The 10911-nt window shown below is 44.0% G+C and overlaps 1 protein-coding gene across 5 annotated transcripts in view; it reads left to right on the top strand.

The window, feature by feature from the left end:
- The window catches only part of rbms3 (RNA binding motif, single stranded interacting protein), a 307360-nt gene that overhangs the window by 99934 nt on the left and 196515 nt on the right, over positions 1-10911 (top strand). Inside the window, exon 1 of one of the 5 annotated variants that reach the window (XM_017041190.2) lies at positions 6505-7863. The exons of 3 other annotated variants lie outside the window; for them this stretch is intronic. In XM_017041190.2, coding sequence (XP_016896679.1) covers positions 7789-7863 — 75 coding nt within the window. In that variant the 5' untranslated portion in view covers positions 6505-7788. Of the gene's footprint in view, positions 1-6504; positions 7864-10911 lie in introns of those variants that run through there. One more of the 5 variants, XM_008331542.3, reaches the window with a different exon arrangement.

The following is a 10911-nucleotide window of genomic DNA, read 5'->3' as shown; positions in this document are numbered from 1 at the left end:
CTTTAGAAAAATAATCCACCTTAAAAGATTCCTGGTACACAGACCACACCAGGTAAAACAGTTTAACATTAAAATATTCTACTAAACCATATGAGGATTTAACTCAGTAGTTCATGATTTTGAATTTGTTTGGTCATTTTTGTTGAACTGAGAGAACTTTTGACATTGAAATGTGGACAAAAAAGAGGCCAATAATGATACATGCAAAGTGAAGAAATTGGAACTGTCGAAATGAATGCATTAGTTGTGTAATTAGTGTGTGAAATTAATCTGATTCCATTTTTTAATCAGTGTGAAACACATGCATCTTCCTGCAATTAGTTAATTGTATAGTTAATTAATTAAATATATTAATTAATTGCAATCAATCATCCTTAATTACGATCACAATTAATTGTGATTAAGCCAAAGATCCACTGTAAATAATCAGATCATTACAGTACCGTACATTAATGTAATCACTTTGTGGACATTTTTGTCCCAAAAATCCAGACGACGTTGGTTCAAATCCACCAGTAAATGCAAAGCTCCAGTTAAAGATTGATTTGATTTGACATCAGCGTGTGGTCGTAGAAACCTGTACAACATTCAGGGCGTTATTAAAGTGTTGGCGTTTCCTTATTCAACTGTTTCCTCATATAACACATCAGCCAAACTCAGATAAACCCTAGTCAAACAGAACTAATGTGACTTGTGGTTGGAACATTGTTGGTATTTCCACACTGAATAAAACAAAAAGCACATCAAAGACAGAGGGCGCCGCGCTGCTCTGATCGTCCTCTTCACAAGTCCCTGATTATTCAGTCCATTTCTGCCTTTTTTCCCCCGTGAGCTCTGATTTCTTGGTGTTGTGCAGACGGCGGAATTTGAATATTTTTGGCTCAGCTACGTCTGCGTAGAAAATAACTATTGTCTCACTCACTCACACTCCTCGCCCCCCGCCGCCCCCCTCCCCAGCCCCCTCTTTTTTATGCCTAATTCCCCATTATGCAGGGATTTTCTTGGCAGCGTCTTCTGCTGTCCTTGGCAGCCGTGGTGCTGCTTCACAGAGAGACACGGACGCCTTCCTCCGACCAGTGGACGGACGCCTGTGAATTGTGGGTCGTTTAAGGTCTGATCTTTGGGCGTTCACCCCTGGGGGTCGTGGTACCCTTGACCCCAACTTGAACTCTGAGTTCCACCAGACATGTCTTGCATATTCTTACCGTTCTCACAGAGGAGCGTGCACACACGTGAAGGGAACACTAATCAGACTCGGGTCAAAACCCACGACTGGAAACAGGAAATGATCAAAAACGTTTTAGTTACAGATTAAAACTTTGAATTGTGTGTGAATTGTCACTGTTTATCCAATCAGGCTTCACCTTTTTTAACGACGGTGTTGATTTTGCAACTGGTTATGAGTCTAGTTCCAGTTCCAGTTTCTTGTCAGGAACCACGTTGATGGATCTGTTTGTAATAAATGATCTGATGATGATTCCTGAAGAACACGCAGACACAGACGCAGGCTCAGATTTGAACATAGTGGCAGCATGTGTGCACACGTACCCCCCCCCCCGCGCCGGGCCCCCTCCTTTTGGCACCAAACCATTTGTCACAACCTCTGTCTTTTGTCAGGATCACGTTCGTCAGGAAATGAGTCAGACTGTTGTTTATTCGTCTCACATTCGGAACAGAGCGCTAGTAAGTGCACCCAATTAACTCTTTTAGCTCTGTTGCCCGTCCGTGGCCGAGCGGAGGACGACGCGGCTGTGAGTCATTTCCACTCGTGCACATCTGCGATCGTATTTCCTCGGCCATTAGAGTCCACGTTGGCGGAGATCTGCCTGGTGTTTATCAGCCGTCTCAGAGCCGAGGCCGCAGGTCGACGTTCACGGTATTAGATTAACAGACGTAACCAGGTGACGAGACCGTGGTACATGTAGACGTGGAAATAATCTCTGGTTCTCCGCTCCGCTGTACCCTCAGAGGGGTGAAAGTGTTTGATTACCTCAGGAGACAGTGTGAAGTTTCAGAGGTTTGTAATCTGTGGTCATGGATGTCAGTGGTTCATTGTTTACTGTTAGATTTGAATGACCTTGTTTGTTACATTTTAGGAATAATTAAATTTTAGATAAAGTCATTTGAAGGGCATTAATGTTTCCTCCTCAGACCAAAAGTTGGAAGGTAAATTAAAAATACAGTTAAACTAAAGAATGTCACAAAATCACTAAGTAAAGAAGACTGGACCAAAATCAATAAAGTCAATAGAAAGTATGGATTTACTTAGATTTTCAAAACACAACTGACGCAAAGCAAAAATATTTTCAAAAAATTGTTAAACTCACTCAACGCTGAGCTACAGTTGGGATTGGACAGTTCTGACCTGGAATAATAATATCGTCAATAAATGTAGCATTAGCTTTAGCACTGTCACAATATTATTTTTAGTTCAAGACAACCATACTTTTAGTTCAAGACAACCATCGTCATCATCATCATCATCATTGTCATCAGCAGCAGCTTTCATTCGTCACCATTTTCTTCATGTTTTCTCATTTTAAACATTTCTACTGTCGTTCCAAAAAACAAAAAAACACCCTAAGGAGACACCCGCCCGATCTCCACCCTCCCTGACGAGCCCCCTGCTGTATGACGTCAAGTGTTGAGTGATTAGTGGAGCTCCATCTGCAGGTCTCATTAGGCCTGTGAGATCAACACCAGCAGACTCCTTTCACTTTCTTTTTCTTTCTTTTTTTTTTTCTTCTCACAAATACCGAGCCCTGTTTTTCTTAACTCCCTCGTCCATCGCCCGCCTTCCTCCACACTTCCAGCCCCGGCTGCTGCACCACCCACCGCTCCTCCTGGTTCCGTGCCAGCCTTCCCTTGGATTCCAAACATCTGGTCATTTCTCGGAAAACACCAGAACACTAGGATCATCCAAGAAATGGCAAAAAACAAAGGCTTCTCTGGGTCTCTGCAGCAGGACTGCAGCAGTAGCTGTCGCCCTCGGGGAGGAGTCGAGCTGTAGGTCGACACGGTTGCAGACTTTCTAGGAATTCTGACTGGATGGGAACCTTGTGTAACACTTGGTGCTGTTTGTGCACCAAGGGGAAGACAAAGGCAGCTTATCCTCCTCATTCAGATTTCACGTTTTATTGCTCGTTGTAAGAGCAGTCAATGAAGAAAAGGGCAACTGTGTTTGTGCCGCGTCAGTAAAATTCTCCATTTGTGCTGATATTATAGAAAATTTCAGGAAAACTCCGGTGGTAAAAGCTGCTGTAAAGGCTCATTAGAACCCCTTCCTCTGACCAGAGGCCACTCTGGAATGTTCTACTGCTGTTCTGCATTCTTTAAGGGGAGAATAGTAACCACTCAACACCTCCTGTGGATGACTCACTCACTCAGACTCTCGATATAGAAGGGGAATCAGAATCAGCCAGCATCAATGGACGCCTGAGAACAGAAGATGAGCGGCAGATGGTGGTGGCGTATGAAAATGTTTGACAATCTTGGCTGCAGATGTACGACCAGCTTCTCTCTGTGGAAGTCTCTAAAATCCTCCAAAACAGCAGCGGGCGGCGGGCGGGCAGATTTCAAGCTTGAAAGATTAGCTCAGTGCCGTCGCTTAAGTTATTGCATAAATGTAGTGTAAGTTCAGCTGCACGAGAGACGTTGGATTTAAATAAGACTGATCTTTGTCAATGATACTGTACAGCAAAAAACCAGCCTGTATGAAGCAGCGTTAAAAAAAGAAATAAAATAATAATAATAATTAAGTCAGACTAACTCCAAAGACATATATAAAAACAAAAAATGTGGTAAAAAAAAGAATAAAAAAGAAAGGCCAATGTCTAAGGGTTCTTTTTTCAGAAATGATGCCTCTGTGCCTGCACAGGAAGTACAGCTTTAAACTAGGGGAAAAAAAACAAAACCATTTTCTTACCATCATATTCCAAAATACTCGCAGGACTTTGTTTCCTGTATTTGGCTAAGGTAGTAACTGTACGCTACATCTCAGATATCGTGGAATGTTTCTTCTGTCATCCATTTTCTTCAGCCTCTCCTTTGACTTTTTACCATCAGGCCAATAGACTTTTGTCATCACGCTGTTCTGTGTAACATTTATGAATTAATCTACATATATTTATATATATATGTGTATATATATGTATATACAGTATATGTCTCCACTCGGCCAATAGGCTTACAGCTGGAGGTTGGGCTCAGCTTCTTCTGAGGTTGGTTTCAGGTGTTGTCTCAGGGACCACAGGTCAAGTTCTTTAGTTTCCAGAGTCAAGTCTCAGTTCCCGACTTTTAATTCTTAATGGTGTCTTTAATGAATATTAATGGTATATTGGACCACAGAGTACACAGTATTCACAGTATTCTCCGGTGTTTCCATCCTACGTCAACCAATTTTAGTGAATATAAGAAGAAGTTAATGAGTTTGAAGTCGTCGTTCTGGTGTGATCACAGCCAAGGATGAATTGGTTTGATGAGAGTTTCTCTGTATGTCCAATAATTCCACTGTCCATACACACCGTTATTTACACACACTGTGGGGGAAAAAAAAGTTTTTGCTTCACGGCAAACACGTCATGATTTTAAATCCACGTGGACAAATTCAGACGTACAGTATTTACTGCTCTGATCTGATCTGGTCTGGAGTTGACAGGTGCTAAACCAGATGTATGTGAGTGTGTGTGTGTGTGTGATACAGAGATGACTTTATGTGGTGGCTGAGGGTCCAAATGCAGAGATCAAACATTTGATTTTCCTTTTTCTGCTTCTGTGCTTCTTTCAACTTCCATCTCCTCATATGTCTCACCTTATTTTCTCTCACTCTCTCCCCCTCTTGGCCTTCGTCCATCCTTTTTTTTTTTCTTTTTACTGCCTGTGTCCATATGCTGAGGGATCTGACCATTAGTTTGTTTTAAGGCTGGTAAAATTATATTGTAAAGAAGCCGTTAGTGCTGCCGTGGTGGAACCTCGAAGACTTTTTTTTTTAATCACCTTTACTAAACATTATATATATATAATAAATTAATGGAAAAAAAGTCTAACAATTACATAATTACTTGCACACTACCAATCACTATGATCACTCCTAATTACTATAATTACTCCTTATTTAATTAATAAAAAATACAGTACTCAATATTCGCAAAGTTATTACATTTTTTTAAATAAGAACTTTCATCTTTGTAAATGTAAATCGGTGAAGTATTTTACTATCTGGTACGAATGGAAACAGTTCTGTTCAGATGAGTGTCTGTGTTTGTGTGTCAAATTCTTTCTGGACCAAACGTCGTTACATCCTCGTCTTTGATCGCGCCGAGATCAAGCATCAAACACTCAGACATTTTTGGTAATGTTCATGGTCATGGTCAGTCACAAGTGATTAGTGCCTTCACTCGTCATCTTTTGATCTCCCACAGTCAGAGATGCTCCGTTTGTTCACAGTGATCCGTCCCCTCCCCTGACATGTCAGATATTCAAGTTTCCACAACAATCCCAGCTTTGGAACATTAAGATACGCTCTCCAAAAAACTGAGAAACCAACAGCTGCAGTTTAGTTTGTCGACATGATAATAAAATTAGAACAGAGGCCGTCCTGAGAATAGTTTTTGTTTTTAGTTTGATCCTCATTTAATTTGAGTTGGATCTGGACTGCAGGCCAGCCAATCAGTGCTCAGCTCTACGACTGTATAACCTGTGACCCAGGGTTCTCTTAACTCAGTCTTTAGGTTTTCTTTTTTTTTAAAGGAAGTTATTGGAGATTCCTTCGCTCTAATCCCAGGACTACTGATGAATCTGTACATGGTTTCAGATGCTGCTTCTGTTTTTTTTTACCAAACTTTTGTATCCAACCAGAGAACATTTCTATGTGAATTGCACATTGAGCAGTGGTTTCTGTCCTCGGTCTTTTTTCAGAGATTTCTCCTCTGACTCTCGACAGTTGTAAAAATACTAAACTGAATCCTTAGAGCTGCCTCTGAAGTACCCTTTCAAAAGTGTGACATCTTTGTGGGAAGTTCCCGGCCCACCCGTGTCAGTTACGTGTCATGTTTTTTCACAATGAGCCCCATTAAAAATAACAGTGCTGTAATTGGTGACCTTTCACATTAAAATACTTTCCTGAGAAGTTGTTTAAGGTTAAACCACTCAGGCTCAGCAGTGACTGTTTTACAGGCTGCAGCTCCACTCGCGGCCAGTAGGGGGAATCGATTCCTCGCACTGCTGCCGTTGCCTCTCCTCTCCTTCCCTTTCCTTTCCTTTCTCCCCCTCTCTCTTCTCTCCTTGCGTTCTCCCAGGTTGTGGAACACACTGCAGCCCGCTGGTCTGTGTCTGGATCCCCTCTCTCACCGAGCTGCTCAAGACCCTCCTACCGCCTGGAAGGAGGAGGAGGAGGAGGAGGAGGAGGCTCCTCCGCTCTGCCTCAGGACGAGCCCCCCTCTACCACCCTGTCAGTAGAGAGGAAAAGGAGGGAGAGAGAGAGAGAGAGAGAGGAACTGAAACAAGAAGCGAGAGAGGCTGAGTGACACAGAGGCACACACACGCGAGAGAGAGAGAAAGAGAGAGAGAGAGGGAGAGAGAGCAACTGTGTGACAGAGGGAGAGAGGGAACGAGGCGAGCTGCTCAGAGTGAACGAACTAAGGAAGGAATAAAGCAACACATTTTTACAAGAGCAGGAAGAGGGAGGATCGCAGACGAGGGACTCCTGCTCTCTGGACACCTGGGACTCTGTCACTGTGGCTTTTTTTTCCACTCCATCCTCCAGCTGGAACCCGTGGATTGTCCGTTCATCCGATTGGTGGATCTGTTTTTTCGTTTCCTCAACAACAACAAAAAAGAACAATTCTATACGTGAATCATTTGTTAAGAAACTGGGATCATTTCTGCAGCCAGCCAGCTGCACTGACCAATCAGATCTTCACGGACTGAGATTTGAGATTTTTTTTCCGCCGCCTCTGCTTGTGCCTGCGATTCTGCTCCGTGCACAAAGTGCATCTGTCGGCAGCCGGTGCTGAGGATATCGCTCCCCTTCTGTCAAACAGGACGGCACGCAGCTCCTGCCGGATCAGACTACACACACGAGAGAGAGAGAGAGAGAGAGAGAGAGAGTGTGTGTGTGTATATGTCAGGCAGCGAAAAGAAGAGAGTCACATTCACAGTGTGCTCCAGGAAGAGAGAGAGCGAGAGAGTGAGAGAGAGAGAGAGGCAGATTAAAGCTCCGGCAAAAAGACTGGAGTGAAAGAGCTTAAATTGAGAAGTGAACATCTCCCGCTTTCCTTGCCATCCCTTTCTTCCTCCTCTTCCTTCTCCTCCTCCTCCTCCTCCTCCTTCTCCTCCTCCTTTTATCCAATCTTCCAACATTTGCAGGACTGCCGGAGCTACTGCCACCTGCGCTGCTTCACGTCTCCTCCGTCCTCCTCCTTCTTCTCCTTCCTCCTCTACCTCACCCTCACTGTCCAGCACCACAGACGCCACCGCCGCTGCTGCTGCTCTCACTCCGCGCGCTTGTGGGAAATATTATAATTGATCCAGCTGTAAGAGAGCATCAGAGACACACACACACACACACACACACTCTGAGGCTCCGGACTGTTCATCAGAAGCTCCCACCAGCCGCTGCTCCTGCTTCCCACGCTTCTCCTTGGAGGACTGGCCAGCTGGACTCACACTGGTGCGAAGAGTCAAGACAGGACTTGGACATCTTTCCCCCTTTTGTCCCACTGCTTGCTACTTGGCAGCTCCCGGCCCCGTGTCACCATTCCCTGCCTCAGTGCTAAGGATTCCAGCTACATGGGCAAGCGATTGGAGCAGCAGCCAATGTACCCTCAGTACACCTACTACTACCCCCACTATCTCCAGACCAAGGTACGGCGCTCTTCTTCTCCACCTTTACTGAAGCCCACCGTCATCTTCTCTGTGTGCCACCACACCCTCCCCAACACACCACACCCTCCCTCACCCCCCCTGCACTCCCTCCCTCCCTCCCTCCCTCCCTCTCTCCCTCCATCCATCCTCCCCTCATCCCTGAGTGGAGATGGGTTTTGATGGATAGCCGGCCTTGGCTGTGATGGTTTCCGATGGCAGCTACCTTGTTGCAGTTTAGATGTCTTTGTCAGCGTGTGTGTGTGTATGCGCATGTGTACGTGTGTGTGTGTGTGTGGGAGTAAACAATCAGGGATGGAGGTCGGGGTCAGTGAACTACTGTTGGTCCAGCCCACTGGACCGTCACTGGAAGCTGTCCAGTTACTCCGTGTCCCCTGAGGGTGAACGGACGGGAATTTAAAGTGACAGAATTCACTGACAGGAGGTGAAACCCACTCCGTCTGTGGAGGAGTGGAAACATGTTCTCAACATGAGATGTGTATTCAAAAGTTAAACCGTAATAATAATATTACAGCATCGTCACCATCTACTGGTCAGAGTGGAGGTGAGATCTCCAAGGACAGAACCCACTGCTGAATGTGCATGACCTTCAAACCCTTTAACTTTCTGGTCTTGATTTACTGGTAGAAACTGTTGTCTCTCCGTCTGCTGCTGAATTTGACAAACCCGTCCTCTGACTGTGTCGATCACAGAGGAAGCGTTTCGCGATTTGTCGTTTGCGGAAATACTGCAAGGTTTTCTGGACAGAATCACAGTCTGAGATCAAACCAAAGACAACAGACAAATGTCCTGTGGTCGAGTCTCGGTTTGATCTGGTTTTTAAGATGAACCACAGTTGGATTCTTTGTCCCAAATAATGAAGATGATGAAGAGGTTGGAGACATGCATGTTAAAATTTACGAGTTTTTCCTTTAGAGTCTTGGTATACTTGGAGTACATTAGTCTGACAGTCCTGTCTCTGGTCCAGGTCTGTCTCCACAGACTGTCCAGCAGATCTGTTTTCCATAGTCGAAGGACAGGAAAAATAAAAAGGGGATTTGACCCCGTGGTGTTCCCACCTGTGTCCCCCAACTTTTTCCGAATCCGTTACAAGCGTCGACATTTCTTTTTTCTTGCCGATTTGCCTCAAAAGTCAAAACAAATATTAACAAATGACAGGTTCAAGTTGATTGTTTGAAAATCGTACCAACTTTTCTGCGATTGCCTGCTCTGAAATCTCATGTTATTTTGAAAAGCTTTGGTGAAACATTCATCAGCCGACAGATGGAGGAACTCTGGTGACGGTTGTCCTTCTGAATACAGAGGCCAGTGTTTGAACTCTTTGGTGTTACTTTGCTGAAGTGGCAAATAAAACATTTATCCATGAAATGGATAATTCATGAAACAAGCCAAACGTCTCTGTGCTTTCACAAAGGCGGCCGCGCTCTTCTTTTTTCTTTCTTTTTTTTTTTTTTTACTACCATTGTCAGTTGGTGTGTTTTTCTTGACGCGGAGTGCTGCCCGTGTTTGCTCGGCTGCAGTATGCGTCAGTGCCTCTGGGAGCGAGCCTGAGGCCTGGGCCCTGCTGGTTGCCAGGTCACTGGCTGGGCACACCATTCTGACATCGTCAACGGATTCAAACTGAGGCTTTTTCTTCTCTTTTTTTTTGGTGATGACTGTGGTTTTTCTGACAAATGTTAGTTTGAGTAAAGATCTGCAAAGGTGACAGTGTGTGAGCTCCTACGGTAATTACAGTCGAGCAGCTACAAACGCCTCGGAAGAAGAGGTTATTTCTTAACCAGAAGGTCAGGGGTTCGATGCCAGGTTCTGCTAAAGTACATGTTGATTTGTCGTTGGGAAGGAAGCTTTGAACCAAGATTCTGAGTGAATATCTGTGATATGACAAAGGCAAAAAAAAAAAATACTGAGCCTTCATTTTAGCACTTCATTTTGTTTATTTTCCGTTCTTCCCATACATCAGGTGATTTTAACAATTCATATAAAACTTTCCAGGTAAAAAAATCTCTCTAAAAACCATCAAAAATTCAATTTTAAAGGTTCTTGCAAACTTTATTTTTCAAGTAAAATGACTGAAAAAAAAAGACTTCCTAAACCAGTCCAAAGCCCCTCTGGCTTCATGTTATTATATTTTTATTATTAATAATATTTATTTAAACGGCTTCTTTAGGACTTGAAGGTCATGAACCCAGAGTTCTCGAGGATCCCTGTGGATTATAGACAGAAGAACCGATAAGATGTTCTGTGACAGAGTAGAACCATGTTCCGTGTCTAACGTGACCATCTCCACATGGCTGACAGTTGAAGTATTACAGTAGACCGAGACTCTACTCCCACCAGGGTTATCTTTGGGCCAATGAAAACCCAGATGTGATTAGTCACATGAGTTGGTCCACATCATGTGACACCGAGGCTGAATGAGCCAAGCTGAGAAAATATGGTTACAGTTATAAATATTTGTTTTTATTAACAGAAATGTTCCAGTGACGTCTGAGATACAGAACTGTATCGTCTGCTCTGAAATATTGAAACGTTTTCTCCAGTCAGGACATTTTTGTCCTCTTGCCATTTTTTTTTTTTAATATTCATCCTTATCTGCAGTTTTCCTCCCATAGGAAATGAACAGAAACGTTGTATTTCTCTGCGGTTTAAAGTCCAGCTGTTGCTGAATATTTGTCATAGCATTTGTCACCAATCACATTAGGCTGATACTTATATATATTTGAACTCTGTGATTTCAGCAGTGGAGGAGCGTTCTACTGCCTCCTCTGGTCATCGTCCACAACCTCCCCCTGATTTATAGTTTAATACATTTGTGCTGTTGCCATATGGTTCCTCTCTCTCCTGACCCCCCCCTTTACTTCTTCATCCACCTCACCCAGCCTCCCTCACTCCCCCCCCTCCTTACCTCATCTTGGGCCTCTCTCAATCTATAGATACCCCTGCGCTCCCATCTCTCCCTTCCACTTTTTTTTTCTCTTCCCCCTTTTCCTCCCTCCTTCCTGCTCTATTGCCACACCCCCCCCCCCCCCC

The sequence above is a fragment of the Cynoglossus semilaevis genome, chromosome 18 (genome assembly GCF_000523025.1).
Source record: "Cynoglossus semilaevis isolate Cse_v1.0 chromosome 18, Cse_v1.0, whole genome shotgun sequence".
Lineage (NCBI taxonomy): Eukaryota > Metazoa > Chordata > Actinopteri > Pleuronectiformes > Cynoglossidae > Cynoglossus > Cynoglossus semilaevis.
Note: the sequence above shows the minus strand (reverse complement) of the source record. Positions and strands in the feature narration are given on the sequence as shown.